Source organism: Manacus vitellinus, unplaced genomic scaffold (assembly GCF_001715985.3).
Source record: "Manacus vitellinus isolate BGI_N305 unplaced genomic scaffold, ASM171598v3 scaffold_23_pilon, whole genome shotgun sequence".
NCBI lineage: Eukaryota > Metazoa > Chordata > Aves > Passeriformes > Pipridae > Manacus > Manacus vitellinus.
In genome coordinates this window covers 11,223,463-11,249,270 of record NW_021939718.1, presented here as the reverse complement: position 1 = coordinate 11,249,270, position 25,808 = coordinate 11,223,463, and the positions used below count along the sequence as shown (strand labels likewise).

Sequence of the window (25,808 nt, the reverse complement as noted above, 5' to 3'; positions counted from 1 at the left end):
AAGCAATGGAAGGAATTATTTTACAATGTATTATTGTTATTTCCAGTTATAATGCTACTATATATAATATAGTTATTTCCAGTTATAATGCTACTTGTTTTGCATGTAGTCAAAACAAGGCTACTGGGCACCCATTTATACTCAGCCTGCATCCTCTCTATTTCAGTTTCTCTTGTCCCTGAGTTCCTTAGATGTATTTCACATTATAATTGGTGGAAGTTAGTGCTCCTTGGGGTAAGGAATCGCCTCATGATCTAGCCTGTTGGATTAAGTAAATTTTATGATCTGTGTTTCTTGCCATGTGTATGGAAATATTCCATATTAAGTGAGTCCTCAGACATTTAGTACTCATACTTCTCTGCATGTTTGATGGTGAGGACAGATTCAGAAGTCGCTCTAATAAACTCACTGTTGTGCCTACAATAAATAAGAGCAAGCACCTTTCCACTTTCCACTGCTTCACTATGCAAATGTTCTCATCCCCCTCACTCAGATTCCTGCCTTGGGGATTGCAGTGTTGTGCCTTCAGGGGTCTGTGGCTCCTTAAGTTTAATTAGCTCTCTTGTGTAGTCCAATCCACCGATGGCCTGATGCTGCTGGTTAATAAGCTTTGATCACAGTTAATAATAATAATAAAAAAGCCTGTCGTAACAGCACCTGATTGTGCTGTACAGTAAAGGTCCATCTGTGAAGGCTTATCTTTAAAAGTCTGTTTTTAAGAAGTTTTAGTATTTAGCCATTTAATTTACTTCAGTCTTAAATTATTTCTTTTTCTTTGTCAAGCTATAATTGGAAATGGTTCTTCCCAAGGAATAATATCATTTTCCTTTCCCTTGAAGCTGTACATACCTTTTTTCCTGAAACTTAACATTGATTCCCCCCCAGCCTATGATTTGATGCCTGTAAAATATTTGTGGTTGCCAAACCGCTTTCCCTCTGTGTTGTACCAGGTGCTATGGTCAAAATACATTGACAGTGCAAATACCAATATGTTCCATGTCCCTTTAGAAATCCTAATGTGAATATTGCACTGAGGGATTTATAAAGTACTACTTTCACATTTTACTATGAAAATTATCAAGATTGCTTATACCTCTGCACAGACCTTCTTACTGTCCATGCTTTTGAGAGGGTGGGGGGTTAATTAGAGCAGAGCTGGACATAAATTCTGTGAGTAAAGACACTTCGCACTGAGCAGATATTTGTTTCCTTTGGAAATAAAACGTGTAACTTGACCATCTTCACAACAGCAGTAATTTGGTGAGACTCTTTGTTTTCTCTTCTTCCTGAACCTATTTGGACACCTGTTGGTTGAGAACATTAACTCATCAGTTGTGAAACTGCAGCACTGGTGGTGCTGGAGCAGGGCCACTGACAGCCCTGCTCCGTTCCACCTCCCCCCCGCAATAAACAATTAAAGAGCAACTACTTATCAGGTGAGGAGGAAACCTCTGCCAGTCATCAACAACCTGCATGGGGTAATCCACATTCCAGTGCTTTTGTTTGTCCTTGGGCTTTTAAGTCTGTTCAGTATCCAGCATAATGGCCCTTTTAGGGTCTCTTGTCATGAAAGGAAATAGCAATAATTATTCTTCTTATACCAAAATATGCTTCAATACTTGTATTATGGATCATAGAAGTTACTGAATTCAGTGCACAATGCGATGCAAACCTGCCAAGGAAACCTCTCTGCAACAGAACTTCATTATGAACTTTATCGTTCCACTAGACCAGGTTCCTCCAACCTGGTGTTAGACACTTCCAAGGATGGGGCAGCTTCTCTGGACAACCTGTGCCAGTGCCTTGCCACCCTCACAGGACAAATTCCTTCCCAGTATCCAATCTAACCCTGCCCTCTGTCAGTGTGAAGCCATTCCCCCTTGTTGTATCACTTCAGGCCCTTGTAAATAGCCTCTCTCCATCTTGTGGGCTCGCTTCAGGCCCTGGAAGGCCACAATTAGGTCACCCCAAACTCTTCCCTTCTCCAGGCTGAACAATCCGAATTCTCTCACTATCAAAAATATTTAAGTATACTTCATGATATACTGAAAACAAAATAATTCACATTCAGGTAACACAGCTCATTTGTGTTTCCTTCCCTTTGGAAAATATGGCTGTAGCTTTAAGAGTTGATCTTGAGTTTAGGAGCTCTTGGAGAGGTATCCTTTCATCAAAGAGAAGTAGTATTGGTTCTCGAGAAAAAATGGTTCCTGCAGGGGAACGATAGCATGTTCCTACAATCCTGAACGTTGGGATAAAATCCCTTATCTTCAGCTATGGAAAGGACTCCTATCTGTGGCAGTCAACAAAGCCTGGATCCTGCAGGTTCTGGCAGACTAGAGAGCAGCACATTGCAGATAAATTTGCTGAACAACTGGTGGCTGCTTCATGTTTTGTAACATCATCTTCTGATGTTAAGTTGAATATTTTGTAGGTTTTCTTCTTACACTTCATGTTTTCCTGTGTGTTTTCTTGGAGCTAATAGCGAGTCAAGCCATCAGAAGTTCCCACAGGCTGTTTACCTACCCCAGTTTGTTTCTGTACGGGAACAAGCTGCCACTTGTTAGTTCGGAGTGTTGCTTTGTCTCTGACAAAATGCTGGAAGTACCTTTGATCTGGCCACCTGTGTAACATTCGCCGTCCTAATTATCCTAATTGCTTCCCAACTGTATTACAATGTCTCATTCCAGCAAACAGCCTATCTTGATTGAAAGCTGGGTTGTTCAAGATTGCGCTATGGTTGCTCCCTTGATTTATTACTTACCCAGGTTAAAGCAAGCACACATCCTTGTTTTTAACTTGGAAATTTTCTCTCACCCTGTGACACTGGTGGGTCTTCTCTAGATTTAAGAGTTGATTTCCCTATTTGGACTTGCTTTCTGCAGCCCTTTTCTTTTTGTGTTTCTTCAAACCCAGTGAATAGTTGATTGGAAACAGATTTTACACCTAAAGAAATGTCAAAATCATTATATTATAAAAATAAGAATAGAAAAGCATTTTATTTTAACCCTTTAAAAGGTCTTTGATTAAGAAGCAAAGCCAAGAATTTCTTTGCTCCATCTAAAAGTCATGAATGTAATACTCCTGTAAACTTTTTTTGGTTTGGGTCTTTTTTTTTAACTTATTTCCTCCTCCTCTTCTATCCTGCTTGTTTTATTGGATATTTTTGTTATTTATATCTATCTTAGGTAAAAGAGAGTGTCATAAAATCAGCTTCCTATTTGTCCTTTAGCTTTTATTCTTAAAATAGCACATGGATCAATCTAAAAGATATTAGGGGTGGAGATGAGGTGATAAAAATGTATTGGAAAAAAAATTGTTTTACTCAGTAGAAAAACTAAATGATAACACTGACCGATACATAAATTCCACAGAAATCATTTGGAATGTTGCCTCATTTCTTGGAAAGCAGTTTGGGTATTTTTTTGTCAGTCATTGTACCGGAAAGCTGAGAAGTTCCTTTTTATCTTTAGCATGAAAACCTCTCCTCAAGGATTCTTTTCCTCAATCTCCATACCACTGCATAGGAGTTTTATGCAAATTAGAAATTTGTAAAACTTAGAAAGGAAGAATTGGCTTTAAAATAATTTGGAGACAATAGGCAAATGGCACCTGTAGCTCCAGTTTCTGTCATGCATTTTGCTGTGTTCTGCTTGTTTTTGAAGATTAAGCTGAACTTGTTGATTTATGCTCCTTCACTGGCCAAGTGATTTCACAGAGGAGCCATCAGTCACAAAGCTATGTTCAGGCAGGTCAAACATTAAGTTACACCCTCTAAAAGATGGAGGGGAGATGCTTGCAAAACTGGAGCCATCAGCATCCTCTTAGTTGTTTTTTTACTTACTGCGTAAATTAAAAGTAACAAAAGATATAATGCCAAATCAAAAGTATCGTAAACTCTGATTTCTGCTTTTTTTATCTGGGTGGAGACTAGAACCCAACATACTGAATCAGAGAGAGAATGTATTTTCTCATAATTACAAATGCCTCATTGTATTTACTTTTTTTTTATGTCTGTTTTATTTTACTCTAATGGGACACATGTAACTGGACAACTTCTAGTGCTCTGTAAAAAGCAAAATGACAATTCATGAGGTCTAGGGCTTTACATATATATTTAGGAAAACAGGGGGCAAAACCCCCTTCCCATTATTTTGCAATGTATGTTCTAAAACAGCCTCATTTTCACTGTGCTTAAACTAAATCTCTGTCTGAAAGCTGTGTACTCAGATAAAAAGGTGATACATGTCTGTGCATCCTGAGTATAACCCTCCTCTCTTAGAAGCTAAAGATCTAACTTTTCTTCAAATAAATTTGAGTAAAAACATGCTCAAAGATGGATTAGTCTTTCTGCAGATTTCTTCCCCATTTCACAACCTTTTACCTGGTGACAGCTTTGCTCCTGTTCCTGTGAGGCAGCAGATAAAAGGTGTGATCTTGATCACCTGGGACTGTTCATCACATCTTTTGTAGTCTTCACAAACTGAAACCGAGTAATTTACCTTTCCCAAGAATGTATCCCTATAGTCAGAACGCTAACCTTTTCTTCCCTTGTAGCTTATAAAAATGCCATTATTAGCTCGTTTATAACTCGTTGTCAATTCTGTCCGCGTTTAAAAAGGGACAATATCACTCCTCATGCCAACAGAGGAGCCCTCACTCCTCAGTGAGAGGCTGGTACCCGCTGTTCTAGAAATTTAGATATCTAACTATAAATTAAAATGGATGCCCTTTTTTAATGCTTTTTTTTTATGTGGAGTAAAATATAGAACTTATTATGTAGATACCAGTTGTGTCCGATTTCAGCATAATTAAAATAAAAAAGGTATATAAGCATACATTTGCATGTACCAGTATTTTAGAATGTACTGGGAAGATAATAAAAGTTAAAAATTGCCATTTATTCCATAATAGTTTTTCTTAGCCTCTCTCAACCAAACAACTGCCTCAAATGTTTGAAATCCACAATTAAAATAGATTAGTCTTCGGTGTTGATGGCCATGGCAGAAAAACAGTTTACTATGCTGATTCCAAATGACTCCCAATTTACTGCCAGGCCATTCCTTTGTTTAGTTTGAGAGGAGACCTTATTTTTTATTTAATAAAAATATTAAACTTTCTCAGCACAAAAATTAGTAAGTACCTCTTTGGCAACTGATAGCTGATGATATCAAGTTTCAAGAGTGACCAAAGTAATTTCCATGATTTAATTGATTAATTGGACAACAACTTGGAAAGTTATTGAGTGTAACCTGTTCAAGCAACACCAAAAATCTGAAATCTCTTATGCTGGTCCTTCTGCAGGGCAGGTGGTCGTGTTCAGTTTTGTCCATCCTCAGACATCAGTGTGAGCGGGGAGTAACAGGCAATGTGAGTTGGGGAGCAGGAACTGGGTGGGAAAAATGTAGATTTCAGGAAAATAAGGAGAGACACGATGTAATATAAAGCTACATTTAACACCAGTGTGTAATGTTGGTGTAACTTTCCTTACTTGCGTCTGAGGTCTGTAGTTTTCTAGAGGAATCTGCTGATACTGCACAAATCCCTGTTACATATGCTTTTGGCAGTGAAATGCTGGTTTGTATTTGTGAAATGCTGCCACCTTTTTGCCAGCGAAATGAGCATTTTGCATCATTTTTATACCTGCCACCTGGTTTCCTCATCCTCTTCTCACTCTGCACCTTTCTTTGCCCACAACCTTGTCATTAATTAACCCATTCATGGCAGTAAGTTAATTTTTGTCCCTTTAATGAACCTATTTGTTTCCAATGGAGAAATAAACTCAACTTGTAGGAGAACATCTTCCAGCAGTGCTTTGGCTCAGCTCAGCTCTGCGCCCGCAGCTGAGACTTCAGATCTTCCAGGACAGATTACCTGGCTACAGTATCACTCCTGCTTATACAGTCCCCAGATTTCCCTCTGCTGATCCTGCAAGCTGCATCTCCAATTCCATAACGGAAAAACAGTGCTTGTTGGGGATTAGCCATACTGTGAGCTGTTGTCTCAGCCAGGAAAAAAAAAATAGCTCTTTAATCTATAGCCAGGTGTTGGATTCTCACAAGGATACTCATTACTTGGGTTCCTGGGAGAGAAGGGTCAGGTCAGGAGTATCTGATTGCCAGCAATTTCCTGGGAAACACAGGAGGCAGTCTGAAGGCTTTGAGGTAGGAGCTGAGAAACACTGTGTGGAACAAAGTGGTTTACCTATTTGTAATGCCCAGGGGTTCTCTCAGAGGGTGATGTTGGCATTTTGCCTCTCTGCATTGCCTGTTTGAATTTTGTCCCACTATCTCCATGAAGTACGAATATATTTTCACTGAAAACTTCAAAGTAATTAAAAAAAAAAAGGAGACATTTAAAGTATAAAATGAAGCTGTTGTGTACTTCTTGCTTGATAGTTTACTTTGTTACACCTCAACAAATATTAACTTCTCCAGTCAGGCATAAAATTCTGTTTTGGGAAGGGTATCATTAACTAAATGGCTCACTAGCAGCTCATTACTCCTGCAGAAAAAGGATCTAAACAATTTATATGCAACCGTTTAATTCAAAGAAGACTTTCAGAATTTTGATGAAGGTAAAAGTTTCACTGCTTCTTATTTTTTGTTCAAGAGGTGAAGAGAGAAAGCACATTATAAAACCACTTAGTCACCTTTCTGAAGTTGCCCTGTGGCCTGGGAGGCAGGGAAGGAACATGTCTCACAGCATAAGTGATAAGATTTGGGACACGTCCTTGAGAAGTGAGACACTGGCTCCTTGCATCACTGATCAGTGTATGCTGAGGGGAATGTGAATGAAACAGAGAGCAAAATGTGTGTCTTTGTGTTACCTGGCAGGGAACCTCACTGCTGGATGGTAAGCAGCAGATGGCAAAATCTTGTGGAAATGCTGTTTTGCCAAAGCAGTTGCATGTTGTCAGCCACTGGATTTCCTTTGCTAAGATACTCTGTTTGTGGCTTCCAGTGACTCCTCTTTTCTGCAAGTGAAAGACTCACAGCATTTTTTGGTTGGGATATTCAGGAACACTGCCTTCATATGGGAGAGAAAACAGTAAAAGGTGTACAATATGACACCGATATTGGGGTAGTAGGTAATTTTCTTGGCTAATTTGTTTTTTAAAAATCCCACAAAACTCACAAAACAGGATTGTTTATAGATCATAGAATCACAGAATAGTTTGGATTGGAAGGGACCTTAAAGCTCATCCAGTTCCACCTGTATCCGAAGGTGAATCCTCATCCGCAGTTCATTCCAACTCTGCTCCCAGGTTCCAATGAGCACGAAGAGCACTCTGTTCATCACCTGTTCTTTGGGAAGGTCTGTCCCTTGCTCATCCTTGGCTCTGACCAGGACAGATTGCAGGCAGCCTGAAGACTGAGTTCCGTCATTTCCTCATTTGACAACAGCAAATCTGAGTCACAATTCCTGGCACTCTCCCATTCCAAAAGAAGGTGTGCTTAATAAACGTCCCTGCAGAACACTGCTGCTTCTTTGCATGGCTGCTTCCTGAAAAATGAGCCTTTGTGCAGGAGATTAAAAACATGTTGATGCTTGTTCTTCACTGGGACCTGCTTGTAAATTATACCCGACTTGATTTCAGTTCTGCTGGACAAAATGGTCAACTCAAATATTGTCACCTACTTTGGTTTTTAAAAGAAAAGACATTTTTTTGGACTGATGTAAGATACAGATAGAGTTTTAGATTAAGTGGATTTTCAGTCATTTCAGTGTGCTGTCATTAATTTTTCATATGATGTGCCCTATTTTTTTTTTACTTTGTTTTTTTCTGTCCCCCTGGGTTTAAAACTATCTCATTAACCAGTGAAATTTAGGAATGTGTTCTGCCAAGTGTTTGTAAGCTCTGAGGATATTAACAAATCCCTAACCAAGCACAAGATACCGTCAAGATACAGAAGTAAATTAAATACACATCCTCTCTGTGTGCCCAGGAGGGATAAACTCCAATTGTGCACTTAGCTTTAACTTTTCATCAAATTGGAGAACAGAGAAGTGTTTCTTTCTGGAACTCCTAGTGTAGATTTCCAAGAAATGATTGAGGCTTATAGCTTTTAGGGAAATGTAAAAAGTGCTTCTGCCCACCAAGGACTTCATAAAGATTTTTGGCACTTGTGACATGAATACATCTGTCTTTTCCCTGTGTTCAGAGATGGAGGCAGATTGTAAATGATGGAAATGTGATCTTCGATTTCCCACCTGCCTGTGCCTAAACTGATAATATTTAATTTTTTTTTGAGAGAGAGAAATGAAAGGTTTTGCACAGCAAGCCATTACATTGAGCAGCTGACCTCAGTTACTGTAGGCTGATGACGTTGACTGCATCAGACCAAGAGTCCTAACATCTCAGGAGCCTTTCCTGTGGAACAGGGCAGGGATTAGAAGATTCCTACTGGAGAATTTTTAAGGGCTATGAGTGCTTTCATGACACCTTTAAGATATTTGGATCATGAGATTGATGTCAGTCATTTTCACAAAGCACCAGCAAGGTCAAAACTGTGACTGGCCTTTGGTTTGGCTCTTGTATGAGTGAATTATATCACTTTTTAGGCTGTTGAACTGCTTACTGATGGTTTGTTCTTTGCTCAGTTGCAACACTGGGTTCAGGAGCTGCCTAATGAAAAAACCTACTGTCTTAGTTTAACAAGATTACAATTTAGAAATTAAGGAACTTCAAGTGGAAGTGTGGAAAAGGAAGAGAATAGATTTTTATTAACAAAATCTGAATAAACAACAAATGGTGCAATCAAAAACTTTCAGAAGAAACAAAACAAAGTCCCAATTCCCCAGGTGGGGGGGAGAAACCCGTGGCGACCTGGGGCGGGGGAGGGAAGGGAGAGAGGGAGGCAGGACTGTCCCGGCAGTTCAAAGGCTGCTCGCAGCCACGTGTGCTCGCAGCCCGATGGCTTCACAGCCAGCGGTGAAAGGCTCTTTTTTCCCACAGGCAGTCCCGGAGGCAGAATAGCTCGTTCTGAGATGGGTTAGTCTCTCTCTTCGAGGTGTCCTGTGGGGAAAAAAACCAAACAACGCTTCCTCTCAGGAAAGAAAAGGAGGCGGCCGACACTGCCCGCCTCCACCTCCCCTCCCGCTGTGTCCGGGGGGGGGCCCGGACAAAAGACTCCCCAGCCTGGTCCCCCACCACTGCGCTTCCAGGGAACCTTCCCCTTTTCCCGCTGCTATGTGCTACCCAGCGCCTACGGCTTCGCTCCGTCCCCCACTCCCTCCAGACTCCCCCATCCCGGAAGAAACAAATTGAGGGGGTGGGGTATGATGGGAAAAACGGGACGCTAGGTAAAAAATTCCAACATCTCTTTTGAAACCTATGATACCTACTATCTTTCTAGGCACGTGAACATCAAAAAGCCGTTTTAATGTCTGAGAATTTCCTGATTACCTTTGTGGCATAGTTAAGTTTTGGTAGTCTGAGAAAATAATACTCAGAAAATCGTGTTACATTGGGAACAAGCATCATTCTCACTGTATCCTGAGAGAAGGAGGGACTTGTCCACCTCATAGAATCATCGAAATATGGAAACACAGAACCACTTAGGCTGGAAAAGACCTCTAATGTCATTGAGTCCAAGACTTAACCCAGCACTGCCTTGTCCCTAGACACCAAATCCATACATTTTTGGAACACTTCCAGAGATGGTGATTCTACCGGGTCCCTGGGAAGCCTGTTCCAGTGCTTGACAACCCTTTCTGTGAGGAAATTATTCCTTATATCCAATCTAAAACACCCCTGGAGCAACTTGAGGCTGTTTCCTCTTTTCATGTCTCTTATGTGGGAAAAGAGCTCAGCCCCCATGCTGGACTTTCAAGAAGATATTTGTTGTTAAGTTTTGGACAGCTCAGAAGAGGAGATGGTTTATTGCTTCCCTGCTTATCCCCAAAGACAGGATAACTAACGATGGAAGAAATGCAGCCATTGTAAGTACTTTTAAGTGCATTGGCGGTATTTTTGTGTGCAGAGAAAGGCCAACTGTGCCAACCGTCCTCCATTTTTTGAAGTGACACAAACATTGAAGAGCTGCTCTGAGAATCCAGATAAGCTGGCACTTGCAGGAGATGTTTATATTTTATGGCTAAAACACATTAAATAGTTTTCTAAAGCTCTAAAGTTGTATGTTTAGTCTACTAAGGAGAATTTTCTCTGCATGAACAATGTAAAGTTGCTTTAAAATAACTCTCTGGTAAATTCTTCCTGGGCAGGAGAGTGTCCTCCAGCAAATCTCTGTTCAGCTGGAGTGAAAGGAATGGGCACAGGGAGATGTGCCTTAGTGGGGCAAGGGGCGAACCCACAGTTCCTGTCTTCTGGTGGGGGATAATGTATTAAATTCATGGTACAGATTAGGGATTTTGTAGCTCTTTTGTGATCTTGAAGTTGGCTTTTTTTTTTTTTTTGTGCCTCTGAGTTGCTCAGGCTGGACTGTGCTACTGCTGTTCCCATTAAGAAATACACTGATATTTTAATTTGTGTCTTGCAATAAATCATCCTCTTGTGGCACCCAGGCCTGATGAACTTTAAAATCCATGTCTGGGAGACAGGAGGTGGCTTTATTTTTCTTAGATACCTTTGGATAACTAGATCAACACAGTTGTTATTAGTTAAAATAGTTGTTATCATTAGAAATGGTTTTAGAGGAAGTAACAGGTATTTTTGTGGTGAGGATTCCAATGAAGGTACACGGCATTTTCCTTTTTATACTACCAAAACAAGAGGCTCTGGAATGACTGCCTTGTTACCTGACCATGCCGGTTAAAGGGAGTCCAGGGACTTGGAGCCCATTGTGGCATCCAGGAATGTCCTTCCCAAACTCTCATCAGCTTTTCCAAGGTTGGGAAAGCTTTCTTGTATCAAATAGCATTTCACATTCTGGGGTAGGTATCGTGTACTAATGAGTTAAAAATGGATATTTTGCAGGATGGTCATGGTAGTGCTTTTTTTCCTGCTAATCCAGAGCTTGTGGGGGAGGAAAACAGTCTGTAAGACTGTTTTGTATAATTTAACAAAAAACTACACAACTAGTATGTAGAGATTTTACTAGAGAAGAAATGGTCAAGAAGGATTCCAGGTGTTTCTCAGGGAGTGATATTATTCATTTGCCTTTTCAGGAAATACACTTTGAAAAGACTATGTTCATGCCCAGCATGCAATTATCCTTTTTGCTTTGTTTTGTGTATTTCACCAGCAAACCACCCCAGAATAATACTCTGAATTCTCAATTGGCATAATTCATTATGGCTCCACTGACTTCCAGAGGGGCTGCTTTGGTTTACTCTAGCCAGAGTGTTCAGTTCTGAATATGTAATAAAAGTGTTACTCATCTGAGCAGCCGTTATTCACATCAGCATTTTGTGCCCAGTCCTGGATGTTTTAATGTGTTTTTTGTTGACCAACAAAGAGGGTGTTGTGCACTCCAGGGAAAGCATGGACAAAGATTAGATGCATCTTTCTGTGTTTTTGAACTTTATTCTGACATTTTTTAAAATGTCTTATTTGGAACTCTCTGTGATCTAATTTTTTTTCTTTTTTTTTTAGTTAGGTATACCAGTATAATAATGATTAATCCATTCCAATAAAAGAAAATGACAGGTTCTTAAACATCTTTTTAGACAAGTGTTTTGATGGTTAGAAACAATATTAGTTAAAGGCAAAAATTCCAGCATTAGGTAATACCAACATTGTTTTTTCTAAGGATCAAGCTGTCAAAGATAGCACTATTTAGGATAGCTGGAGTACTTATAAGATGGAGCCTTTAATTTTAGAAAATGTCATACTGGGATTATCTATTGTACATTTCTTTTTTTCTTGGAAAGAGTGAAAAATCAAACTATACAATATTTTCTGGTTATAGAACATTATTATGGCTTTCTGCCATCTCACACATCAGCTGCTTAACCCAGTGACCTTATTCTGCTTTTGCTGCAAGTGAGCTTAATTCTCTAGGTCTTTGTAGCCTGAAACACCTTTTTTTTCTCTTTATTCTTCAGTGAATGTCATAAAATCTTTCATACTTTCCAACATCTTCAACAAATTTTTCTGGAAATAACCCACTAATGTTCTTTCTTTGAAGACATCCTGTTTTTATAGTATTTCGTCCTGCAATTTAGTATGTAGTTTGTATCACAGTGATCATCCCTTGATATTTTTTCCTGAAGGAATGTGCCAAAGGAAAAACTCTTTTCAGACTAAATCAGTCTGTTGTGTTGTGGTGGGGAAAGGAGTGTTTGTTTATGCTCTTTGTATTTAAGTCCCATTTTCTCTAAGCTTTATTTAGTCACGGGGAGACTGTATTACTTTTTATAATCAAACAGTACCATTACAGTAGCTGTTGTTTTGGAGAAGTGTCAGGAAGTGTTTAAAATTTCCACAGACCCTTAATAATTTAAATGAATTTTTGATGGTAAAGGGGCATGAGAATTGCCCAGTGTAATGAAATTGCAAAATACTTTAAATGTTTTTTTCTTCCATATGGTTATTTTGAGCTTGCATAAAATATTAAGCAATGATAAAGTATCCCTTTATATAGATACCAATCCTTTTTCAGAATCACTGCATATTGATGGAGAGGAATTGCATCAAGCTTTGCCAGTGCAAGCTGTGTTCTACCCTTCAGTAATTCCTCAGGCAGCTGCCCCCTGCAGAAGTCTAGTCTGCATATCAGTAAAGCTTAGTAGTAAGACACTTTATCATGAGAAAATAGCATGTTTCCTGGGCTTGAACATTTAGGTTTTGTGTTATGAAGTGGATTTAGGTGATCAAAATGCTGTCATCCCCATTTTAATAAAGAATTTTCCTGGCGCCTCTTTGCCCTGGTGACTCACAGGGACATTTGCTGCAGAAGGAAACATGGAACATTAGCACAGCTTAGGGTGTGATCCTGTTTTTTCTTACTGAGGAGTGGAGTTTCTGCCATATGGAAAGACTATCCCAGAGTTAGTGGATCCCAGGAGAGCAAAGCCAGTTCTGTATAACGAGTCTTGCTGTGACATTCCCCGTCACACCACACAATTACTTCATCCCACATCCTGGCTGTGCATCTCTGTTGTCTTGATTAACTTGGGACCATGGTCTTTTGCCATTCACCCTCACCACTGCCCTCTAAAATTGCCCTGAGTATCTCCAGCTTGTCAATATCCAGGTATTCTGTACATGTTTCAATGGTGTAGGTTTTATCTTCTGAAGCTAAGATCCTGCAGTTTCAGCCTGACCAAGAGAGCCCTGCAGAAGTCTAGGGGCCTGGAGAGGAAAAGCAACACAGGTCAGACTTTAAACACAGGTCTGGAATCTTGCCACAAGTTTTACAATCAATCCACAATGAATAATAAATAAAGAATAAAAATTGTTCTGTTTATGTGTCTCTGTGAGTGTTAAAAAGCATCTAAAGAGAAATTAAACCAACTTCTTGGTTCCAATTGATAATTTTTTGCTCATCGTATATTAATGTCCTGTACGTGATCAGATTTCACATTCGTTGCTCAGTGTTATAATAAATATTAATGTGTTGCTGCTCTTAGAGTACTTACCGAGATCTTTAAAGTTCCTTAAGTATATTCCCAGAACCTCTTAGAGGAGCCAAAACTACCTGTAGCATTTTCCAAAGCAAAATTATCCCATGATGTTGATTGAGATTGTTCCAGTGCATCTGCCATAAAAACATTACTGTCATTTCTGACTGAGACACAGGCATCTTTTATGTTCATCATTTCTGAATCCATTATAAAGACCTTAATGGCAGCTGTATATAAAGACATGCCATAATGACATCTTAAAAGCTGTCTTTAAATTCACAGCATGAAAAGCCTTTTAGGAACACTACATGGAAAAAAAAAAAACAGGTAGCTGACAGCAATTTGTGGATAATATTTGTGGTATGTCTTTTATTTAGTGGAGGCTTTATATTAATTTCAAGATAAATAAATGGATCCAGAGAGATAATGGTGAAAATGGAACTTTGTTCCGAGTGAATGACATGTGAGACCTCAGGTCAACTTCCTCATTTCACACCAAATGTAGGGAAATGCATGACCAAGTTTGAACTGTATCAGCTGGCTATAGAAAATTAAAAAATCTACAATAGAATTAAAGGATCTAAACCCTGTTAAATTTCAGGAGGGGGGAGAATAAGGTGTATACATACAAAAAGTAAAATATAAATATTCCAAAAATCCCTTCTGCAGCAAGATTATTTGGAAAGGGCACGAGCTTCTCGTGGAAGAGTCTTTGAGAAGGAAGGGGTTTTAACTGTGTTGTAACTCTGTCAAGGACCTTGTATAGTGACTTTCTGGGTGATGATCTGCTTTTACCAGTCAACCACAATATACTCAGTGGGTCTCTAAGTTTGCTAAAGGCAGGAAAAGGAAAGAAGAGTGGGTGGAAAAGAAGGCAGTACAAATTCTTACAGGCTTCACCCCAAATTTTTGGTGATTATCACTGAAACCTGGAGGATGCTGAGACAAATCTTGGGCTTTTCTGAGGTTTGCACACAGGGAACCAAAGTGTGGATATTTATCAAAGTCAGTAGGATGAGGAACAGATCCCATGCCCCCCTCATTGCACTGCAAGATTCTGTGTGTTGGGTAACTTTGATCCTTAGGAAACTACTCATAATATGAGATGTCAGAAGATTGTGGCATTAAGAAAATAATGATTGAACTTCACTCCTGCATCTGTAGATTCCAGAAGATTTTATCCATGTGTAGCTACCCAAGTCTTTTCTGAATATCAGCAAGTAACAAATATTCCCTGAATGTAAGAATAATAAGAAATTAAATCACTTCACTCTAATTAGAAAGCAGCCCCCTGTAATGGTGACTTTTAGTTACTGCAGTCCCAGACAGAATTAAAATTGGGGAACTACAGGTAAAAGGTGACTTTCTGAGCAAGTAGCCCCTCTTGACTGCTTCTGATAATATTAGTGATGTACAAGCTGCTCCGTTTCCCTTTTACGCATTTAGTGCTTTTTCAACATTTGTTCTTTGACGGTGAACTTTTGAGGGATTATGCTCTGTACCATCATCAATTGTGTATGTTCACTCATAATGACACTTTTAATGTAGCTGGTTGTGTTGTTGATAAAGGACAGAGGGCTTATGTCACTGAGTAGATTATTTTTAAAGCTTTAAATCTGTCTTTTTCTCTCAAAGAAAGCAAACAGGACTGTATATATATGTTCCTGTGTAAATAATATAAGCAGAAAAATAGCTTCTGATCAGAATGTAGTATTTGTTTCAAAGCTTTTGTGCTTCTTTACAAATATATAGTGAAATACAGGCAAGCAAAATTCCTCTTTAAATAGGTTTATATTGTAGATTTTTTCCACCTGAAATGTTTTCTCAGCCTGAAGTAGAAATATATGTAATCCAAAAAATGGAATGTAGAATATAATTGGTAGAGGTTACTAATTTATCCACCATAAACTACCATCATTATGAAATCAAACATTTTGCTGTCATGAGTCATGGCCTCCATTGAGCTGTATTGATTTCCTCAAAGATTGTTTAATGAAGAAAGAAATCATTTTTGTGGTCTAAGTGTCTGAGCTCCATCTGTGTCAGAACACTGTGGTGGAACACCAGGGCACTGGGTCGGTGATGTTGCTGGTGCAGCTTACACTTGATTTTTGAGGCTGCCTTCAGTACATAGAGGCTGATCTCTCTGGCCTCATAATTCCTGTGGGGTTAGTGAATAAACTGTGTGTCAAAATGGTGATCCTCTGAACCAGATTTTATGAGCATTTCCAGGAGACAGACCAGCTACTCTAAAGGCTCTTCAAGCACCAGGGCAACACAAAGAAATAAAAAAATAAATTGAACAGGTCACAGAATCCCGGGATCATTGAGCTTGGAAAATCCCTCCCAGCCCATTGAGTCCACCCTATGCCAGATCTCCACCTTGTCACCCAGCCCACAGCGCTGAGTGCCATGTCCAGTCATTCCTTGAACACCTTCAGGGATGGCGACTCCACCACCTCCCTGGGCAGCCCCTTCCAATGCCTGACAGCCCTTCCCAAGAAGAAATTCCTCCTGATGTCCAGCCTGATCCTCTCCTGGCAGAGCTTGAGGCTGTTTCCTCTTGTCCTGTCCCGTGTTCCCTGGGAGCAGAGCCCGACCCCTCCCCGGCTCCACCCTCCTCTCAGGGAGTTGCAGAGAAAAGAAGGTCCCCCCTGAGCCTCCTTTTCTCCAGGCTGAGCCCCTCCAGCTCCCTCAGCCGCTCCTGGTGCTCCAAATCCTTCCCCAACTCCATTCCCTTCCCTGGAAATACTCCAATCCCTCAATGTCTCTCTTGTCTGAGGGGCCCAGAACTGCCCCCAGCACTCGAGGTGTGGCCCCAGCAGTGCCCAGCACAGGGACAGGCACTGCCCTGGGTCTGGGACACACCATGGCTGGGACAGCATGGCCTCTTGCCATGGACACACCATGGCAGGGACCATTGGCCTCTTGCCCACCTGGGCACACCTGGGCTCAAAAAGTCAAAATAAATTTAAATAAAGTCAAAAGGTTTTGTTGTCTATGGATCTTTTCAGTCACCCTTATATATTTCTCCATCCGACAGATACTGCTTTTGAGTGAAGAAGCTACCACGGGAGTAGTTATAGTTCCAACTCTGTGTTTGAGGGGTTTGATACTTGCTGTCTTAATTCAGTCTTTATTCAGAAGCCCTGTTTCAAAGTGCTCATAAATAGATATTTTATTTTACCTTCACATTCCCTGTAGTGGTACTATTGCCTATAGAGGTTGTGAAATTCCCATCCCTGGAAGTGTCCATGGCCAGGTTGGACGGGGCTTGGAGCAACCTGGGCTGGTGAAAGGTGTCCCTGTCCATGGCAGGGGGTGGAATGACCCAGATCATTCTGTGATTTTGTGATTCCATGACTACATAAAGGTTAACAAAATAATCACTTAATCACTTATCTGAAATTGGTAAGTAATGTTAATTATGGTTGCTGACTTTCTTCTTTAGGGCTGAATTTCAAACATCAGGCTCCACATCCACACCATCAGAGGTTAGGCATAATAATGATAAAAGTTGTGTGACATATCGGGTAACCTTAGAGGTGATCCTTGGAAGCCCACCCCTGTTGGTACCAGGGCCTGGATCAGCTGGGTGGGCTGAGCAACATCAGCTGAGACAGCAGAAAAACTGATTAGAGCAAAAATGGTGCAGTGAGGTTTATGTTTTACATGCCTGGTGAGAAATTACTTTGGGCTCCACCACCTCACATTGAATTGAAACATCACAGCTCAGAAATTTTTTCCAAAGCTTTGTGTTTTTGGTTCCTCTGTCTGTGTGTTTTGTTGTTTTGTTTACTTGACCTGCATGCTGCTCCACATCTCCTGGGAATGCTGTCCAGGAGCCTCCTGCCTCCACCCTGGGTGGTTCGGATGATCCAAATGTGACATCCAGAGAATGACTGCAGTGAACAGTCACACCCAAGACAGTGAGCTCATCTAACCCTTTTTAGTGCTGTTGCCTGAATTTGGATGTGCTGGTTTTCTAGATGATGGCACATCCAACCACGGTACACAAAAATTAACCTTAATACAGAGTTTCTAAAAGATTGAAGGGTCAGAGGTGCAAAAAAGACGTCTAAAACTCGTGCAATTAATCTGGAGTGGCAGTGGATCATTGGAAAGCTGGAGTTTGCTTTTGGTGAGCAGCCCAACTCGTCCCCAAAAGTGTGGCTAAGTAAAAACCACCTCAGCACCTAAGTCGCCAGCTTTGATACTGCTTCTGTCAAAGCACCCGTGGAAAATAAAGCAGGGAAAGCAACTTCAATGGTTAGGAGATTTTAGATACCAAAATTGAAATTGCAAAATTTCACCTCTTTGTAATGGAGCTTCCACCTGACCTATGCCAGGACAGATTTGAGCACTTTCTGTTTGTGCTGTAAGGCAGGAACTAATTTTTAGGGGCTGTAGACACTATAAATATATAATATGTGTATATGTGCTGATCTTCAAGATTTTACTGATAAATCATAATCTTTAGCAATGTTTATAACAAGAGACTTTTTTAGAGCTATGACATTACTAAAGTATTTTCAGCAAAACACATTATTATGGATTATTGAAAATAAATGTCTCATTTGATGAGGTGGATATGGTTCATTGAAATCTCCCTTATCGAGGTATTTTGTAAAAGAAGAATTTCTATTACAGATCATGACTTTGGTGATTAAAATTAATGAGCACCTTCAGAGTCTCTGCAGATACATGTAAAATGCATTGTTTTTTTACCTTCATATTTTGATAGATGAAAAGATTTTTTCATGCTTCCTGACCAAACATTATTATTTGCTTGTCAAATTTACCTTAATATTTTTTGCCATTTAGTTTCAAGACAGTATGAGATGGCAGCAGATAAACGTCTGAGTTGTCTCCATTTAATAGTCACTGAGAAGGAGACTGTAAGGCAACAAGATTTATATTATAATATGATAAGTTTCCCTGCAGGTTTGAAATAAGTTGATTTTTTTTGTTTTGTTTTGTTTGTTTGTTTGGTTTGGTTTTGGGTTTTTTTTGTGTGTTTGTTTTTGTTTTGGTTTGGTTTTTGGGTTTTGTTTGTTTGTTTTTTAAATTTTATTAAAGTATTGTCTTTAAAAAGCTTTTAGAAAAATGTGACATCAGGAAAAAATAGACTTTGCAAATAGAAAAGTCTGTGGTAATACAGCCTAGCAGGGCGAAATGTAAACTTCCTTACTGAACTGAATACAATTTATAAATTTTGTGTGACTGGATCTAAACTTTTTGCTGGAGTTGTTTTAAAATGTGTCTTCATAAACACTTCCCATGGAGATATTCTTTATAAAAATAAATGTTAATAACTTGCTGACAGAGAATTTATAGAACCTCAGTCTCAACCACCTTTCGGCCCCAGGAATTACAGTACAATAAACCCAAGTTTATACAAAGGGTGAAATATACAGTAGGGCAGAACAAAGGGAATGCAGAAGGGTTCTAACTGTTTTCCTAAAATTATAATAGTGGCATATTCCTGTTACTTTCACTGAAGCAGATGCACAAACCGTGAATACTAGTGTTTAATTGTGATCTAAATAGATCTATATCTTATGGAAAATGCCTTACTGTGGCCAGAATCTGTATACACAGTATAACTTTAGCGTAGGTAGAAGTGGTGTTTCCTAAATTGCCTGTCAAGCATGACTTAATCCCACTTTGCAAATACTGCCTACACCAGTGAGAGATGTTAATTTCCATACCCATTCATTTAGAAGGCTCTGCTGAGACTGTCAAAGAGATGCTAATTATTATCAGCCATGATGATCCCTCAGGAATTAGGCTGGGATTGAGAAAACGCCTAATTGCTGAAATTACACTACAGTCAGGGATTAAAGTGATGGGTTCTGCTCCCTTTCTGTTTTTTTCTTTCTCTGGTAGCTTGGGGCACAGCTGTCACAGGCAGTTCTGGGGCTCTTCAGGTGATGTTTTTGTGACCACTTTGTCACCTCTTGGCCTAGTTTATCTGCCACTGGTGCTGATTTTAAGATAAATCATCAGCTTCATTAAAGGCAGACAGCAGAACTTGGAAGTCCAGTTGATTAACTCTGTGCAGCAACACAAAGTGCCTGGAGTTAGGCAGAATTCAAACAGGAGATTCTGCTCTAAGAGAAATTTAGGGGACCTATGATAGCATTAATATCTGAAAATCTGAACAAATTTTCATAAGTCCTTACTACGGTGACAAAATAGCTAAATTTTCATTCAGGAAAGAAATTAAAATTGACAGTTCTGCTGTTGATAAAATCTCCCAGACAGGAGATAATTTTAAATAAAGGCTTTCCTTGAGGATGAATGCCTGTGTCCTTGATAAATCTTTCCTTTTCCATTCCAGTAATAACCAAAGTTTGGGTTTTTTTTTTTCATAGGTGAACATTCTTTATTGTGAGCAAAGCTAAATATATTTCATTTAGTGATATGTGCTGAAAATATGAATGTTCCTTGAATCCACTGGATCCTTTGTTATATCTTAAATATATGATAGCGAGGTAAAGAGAAGGGAAGGTATGTCTGTTTCCTGTGGGTAAAATCTCATGAATTGCAACATTTTTTCTTGCCAGTGGTACATCTTTCACAATTTGGACATCGAGGGTATGTGTTGTGTCTGTGTGAAGCTGGGTCGTTGATGACAATCAAATTGCTCAACTTTTGAAGCCTTCTACTCTTTTTTTTGCTTACTTTGCTCTCTGTATACATTTTTTATGGCAAAACTTTTAGTGCTGGTTTAAGTCCTTTATTGTACTGAGAGGAGATGGATCCTGTTTGTGAGGACAGCACTGTCATTATTACCTAGACAAGTCAAAGCTGTAGAATTTTCATTACAAGTGGTGATACACAGAGAATGAAGGTGCATAGGGTCTTCTTTTTTTTCCAAACTGAAAAGTGAATATGATAGATTGGCAGGTATTTCTTTTTAAACAATTGACTCCTGTATATCAAAGTAAAATAATGCAGAAATCTCTTTTAAAATCTAGGTGGACTGCCCATCTTTAACTAGGCTACAGAAGTTAATTTTGAATGCCTGTAGTTTCAGAGATGGTGATGGTATATTACCAAATGCCTTGAGAATGAGTCCTGGTATTTTCTATATTAAAGACCTGTTGTGTTTCCAGGTCTCCAACAATTGTAGAACTGTATTGATTTAATTTCATCCGAGTCTTCCACACAAACAATAGTTATTTTTAGTTTTCAGTTATTTTCTAGAATATTCTATCTTATTTGAAGACTCCCACTGCCCACCAAATAATATCACTTTTTTTCAAAACAACTACAAAAAAATACAGCAGGAATTTTTATTTAAAGTCTTTAATCTTAGCACAAATAATCTTTTAGTACTTGAGCTACAGTTCCCTTTCTTGCTCTCTTCTCAATTTTGCTTCTTGCAGTTTCTCACCTGCAGAAGGTATGTTATCTACTGGGAGCATTTTCTTTTCTTGTTCAGTGCTTGTTTTAGGTGGTTCAACTGCGGGCTTTCATCAGACAGTACTCTTGTCTGTATTTAAACTACTACTATTTTTCTCAAAGGTGTAATAATCATTCATATTGCATTACATAATATAAAAGTAAGAAATTTAATTTCCTGAGGAGTAAAGGAACTTTACTTCCTTAAAATGGTGCTGAAATTTAGACAGAAAATATTTTCAGAATGAAAAACTAGGTTTGCATCTCAGACTGTTTCTCATTTTTCCCAATGACTTTGTGTTGAGCACTGAATAATATTTTGCTGAAGGTTTCTTTGGCCTTTACACAAGTACTATAAATTAACTCATTAATGGGAATTATTTTAGGGCAGCAGTACTGGGTGTGTGTTTAAAGTCTTATGTTGATGCTTCAAGTATATGCCCTCTTTTCATTAGCAGTTTTAACAAGGAGTTTGGCTTAAAAGAAATGAAACACAAAACGAAAAGCCCCAAGCCTGTGGTGGTCAGTCATCACCTATGAGCCAGTCTGCTGCTGTTCATAAGATTGCATTCTGGGCTGTCTGAATGAGAAACTTTTTTTGTGTGTGTGATATTAAAAGAAAAATTCTTATTTAGAAAGAAGAGAAAAAATTCTCTTTTAAATTGTTTTTGTTCTGTATCTAAACAACAGAACAATGCTGAGCATGAGGGCCATGATCACCATTGCATATTACACAAGTCACAACAGAGACATTTTTTATCTAACACCAGCATAATGTAGGTTTTGTGTATGAGGTTAACCTCTTGATCTACTTCTTGGCCAAAGTAGAGAGTGTGGGAGGAGAACAGCAAAAAGGATAAGAGCTAGTAATAGTTAAGTTGTTCAAGTTTGTTGGGTTCTTGACAGTAAACTGTTTTATATGTATTAATTATGAAGAGGCCAACTTTAGGCAGTGATGTTGGACTAAATAAAATAGTATTTGTACAGATGTTAGACATACCACCCCCAACATGCTGCAGGTAAACAGTAACTATTATGAAGATATTTTCAACATTTAGCACTGGAAAAGTAAGCATATCTAGTTAAAGTTTAATGTGGAGAACTAGGCAGTAGTTTAACCCTTTCCAGCATTTATTGTGAGAATGTGTCTTGTCTGTACTGGACTTTGAAACTTGTTAATTAAGCTTGTGCTTTGGAAATATGCCTGTTGTCACCCTACAAATATCTGTAAGCCTGTGATGTGGTATAGTGCATGCTGGTAAATATTTAGTATTATTAAATGTTCAGGATGTCCTTCTTTGTAAGCACTGGAGCCTCTGTTCAATTTAACAGTGTTCTTGGTCAGAAGCACGTTTTTTTTTTGAGAAACCGTGAAAATGCCACTTGTGGGTTGTATATTATCCTCCTGTTTCACTTTCAGTAGATGTGAAAGGAATGAAGAAACAGGACTCGTTATTTACTTTCTGTGAGAATCTTTTGTGTTGAATATCAAAATTATGGCATCTTTCATCCATGTCAAGATTAAACCTCTCTAAATTGCACAGAAAGTAATAATCAGGGAAGTCACCGTAACAGCATCAGCCTCAGTCACCACATTATTATTTAATGTATTTCAGTTGAAATTTGTGCTGTTATGGGTATCATTGTCTTGAAAATGATAGGTAGTTAAGGATTTTATTTTTAAAGCAAGCATACCAAATGAAAATATGCTACAAGATGTTGATAGCTGGAATAAAAATATCTACGTAACTTCTTAGTGCATTACTAGTGGCTTTTTGGGGGGGGGTTGGCTTAAGGAAAGATCTGGTTTTCTTGAGATTTGAGCTTCAAGGAGGTAATCGTCAAAGCAGAGAGGGCATTGTGTTTTAAGTGTGGATAATGCATATTTTATGAATGTACATGGTACGTTAAATATGAACCAGGTAAGAAATCATAGTTTAGGTAAATGAACAAGGACAGAGCCTACTTTACTCAGCCTCAGCGAAGGAGTCAGTGAAAATCTAGACAGATTACCCAGTTCTTGCTGTCCACTGACTACAAAGAGGTATCAAAGGAAGCTTTTCTTCTAGCTTAAATTTAGTCTCTTTGAATTTCCCTTTATGCCATCTGCTTTGACACAAACTGCTCCCAGATCTGACCCCATCTTAGCAGTACAGAGGTTTTAATTAAAGAAACCAAATTTTAAGGATTGTCTTGTGATGTTTCGTATTTGAGTTCTTTTTAGCTTTGGTCCTTTTTCCCTTTGGCAGCACCGGAGCGAAGGGATTCCTCCCTCCTGGGGAGCCCAGGCGTTGCTGACACAGCTCCAAGAAGGAAGAGAAGACAAAGGACAGCAAAACCTACTGGGACAGGGCCTAAGGTGGCAGCTTATGAGGCAGAACAACCACCTGAAGAAAAGTAAGCAGTTTTTAAATGCATTTAAATGTTTTTAAACCTAAAGAAGCCGTAGAATTTGTTGTGTTCCAAACCCAACTGATCATGGTTGGGGTTGGTGACCTCCAGAGGTCTCTTCCAACCTCATCACCCTGTGGTTCTGCCTGTGAAATTTCAGTGGAAATCAACTCACAATACCATGTTTAATGGACCAGAATGGATTTCTTTTGAAAATAAAATCTTAGGGGAGAAAAAAATCATTTGGAAACATGAGTGTCAGAATTTGTAGCACTTGTAGGTATTTTTCTTCTTATGTCAATTTCGACTTCCGGAAATATTTTCACGTGGTCTGGGAGTTGCTTAGTTATGCAGAGTATTACCTCAGAGCTGCAGTATGGTTAGTGGCATTTCTTTAAAATATATGGCAAATTATATTTGAAAATACTTATAGTCCATTTTTGTCTGTAATATTCCATGGATAACAAACTCTTTAAACCGATAGGAACACAAGTATATTACAAAGACATTTCCCATGATTAGCAAAGATTTCTGTTTAAATAAACAAGAGAATTATCTTTTATTATTATATTTTGATGTAGAAGATTGTGGCTTGATGCCAGCTAGGAATGTTTAAATTTACAATCCTGTTTTATTAGTTAAAAAATTATATTTTTTAGAATGGTGTAGAAAAATATCAGATTCTACTTTTTCTGTTCTTTTACAGTACATTGCAATGAAAAATACCCATTCCCCATTGTATGTTGTCCATTTAATTTTGAAAGTCTGCCTGTGTTTGGCTGAAATTAAGTTTCACTTTTTTTTAGTATTGATTGTTGAAGCAAAACCTGTGGAAGCAAATTATTGCAGAGGAGTATAGAAAGGCCTTGGACTGAGTATTCCTCTGTGTAGGGGAATGACTAAGAAAATACTGATATTTTTGTTTTAATTCCCTTAGGTAGGGCAAATTTTAGAAAGAAACAGAGCAGTTAAGTTTTTCTTCTATACAATCAAGTTCTAATATGATTACAGATCAAGTCACAGCTGAACCTGAAGAGTGTCTCTTCTTCTGGGCTATAATATAGTTATATTTTAAAGCTTGGGATATGGAACATCCATTCTGTCAGTCTCTATTCCCCTTTTTTCCCTTTGCACTATGTGGCAGTGGTTGTTCTTTGGTTAGCTAAGGAGATACAAAATCTCTGCATTTACCTGAAAAATTACAACAGCTGAACCGTAAGAATTTTCACTTTTCTGATTATTTTTCCCAGCGTCCTTGAGGGTTTTTGAGCTTCATCTTCAGTCTTTTGCCAGCTGCTAATCAAGTTTTCAGTCAATTTACTTGGCTAATAATTTTCACTTCTCTCCAGCCTGTCAAAAGTAGGGAGATGTGGAATTAGCACCAGTTCACAAATATAGGTGTTCCTTTTTTATGAAGCCTCTCCAGTAATTTGTGCTGATGGAATGCCAGATCCTACATGGTACAAAAAGGCTTTATCTTAAGCTGACAGGATGTTGGGGTCCTGCCCAGAAATGTTTTCCAGTATTGGGTCACTGAGCAAAAAAATAAAATTACTAATTTCAAGCAAACCACCCCAGCCTGCTGGGGCGGCAGGGAGGCAGGGGGGGAAGTTAACCTCAGAATTCCTTCACCTCTGGAAGGGCTCCATCACAAACATGGGAGATGTGCAGACCTTGGAAGCGTGTCGTGGTTTTTCTGCTTGGCAGGAGGATCAAATGACAGATTGTGATCACGTTTTCAAATGCACGAACGACCCCTTGTTTCTGAACACTCCTGCACAGACCTGCAGAAGGAGTTGGTTCTTTAATGTAAATGCTAATGTAAATGCTTTATAAATAAGGTGCAGTTGCACAAAACCATATCCAACAGTCCTTGCTTTAACAAATAAAGCTTATTTAGAATTATTTTCCATTTGAAATTTTGGTGACATCACTGGTGATCATTTCATGTTCACCAGGGCTGTCACAAGCCAAACATCAGGAGCCTAATACTGTCTTTATGTTTTTGCATCATAAATTGACTGATAAAAGATCTTAAATCAGACGAAAAAAATACCTCTTCTTCAAAGGAATCAACCAAGTTTTTCTTTTCTCCTTGCCTTTCAGATTGTTTTTTAAAACCACAGTTTTTCAAGTCATTGTTACATAGAAATTATGCCTTAACTTCTACATATTTCTTATAAGATTTTAAAGTATGCAAAGAAGGTAGCATTTATCTTGAAATAAAAGGCATCTAAAGTAAATACTGAGTCATGAAAACTGAAAGGGTTCTATTTCTGTAAATATTTTAGATTTATGGATGTTGTTGCTAGTTATGTGGCAATTCTCTAGTCCTTTGGAATGAAAATATATTCTTAGATATGACCAAGAACACTCAGAAGAATGCAAATAAAGATCTGTTTGACATAGAAATTAGAGCAAAAGGAGTGCTACCTTTCTCATGCTTTGTATGTGGGTGCGGTGGCAGAAAAGGCGGT

The 25,808-nt window shown here is 38.8% G+C and overlaps 1 protein-coding gene across 4 annotated transcripts in view; it reads left to right on the top strand.

Moving 5' to 3' along the window:
* The window catches only part of XRCC4 (X-ray repair cross complementing 4), a 140,013-nt gene that overhangs the window by 65,114 nt on the left and 49,091 nt on the right, over positions 1–25,808 (top strand). For all 4 annotated transcript variants that reach the window (XM_018072869.1, XM_018072871.1, XM_018072870.2 and 1 more), the window contains one exon: positions 23,190–23,337. In XM_018072869.1, coding sequence (XP_017928358.1) covers positions 23,190–23,337 — 148 coding nt within the window. The remainder of the gene's footprint in view (positions 1–23,189; positions 23,338–25,808) is intronic.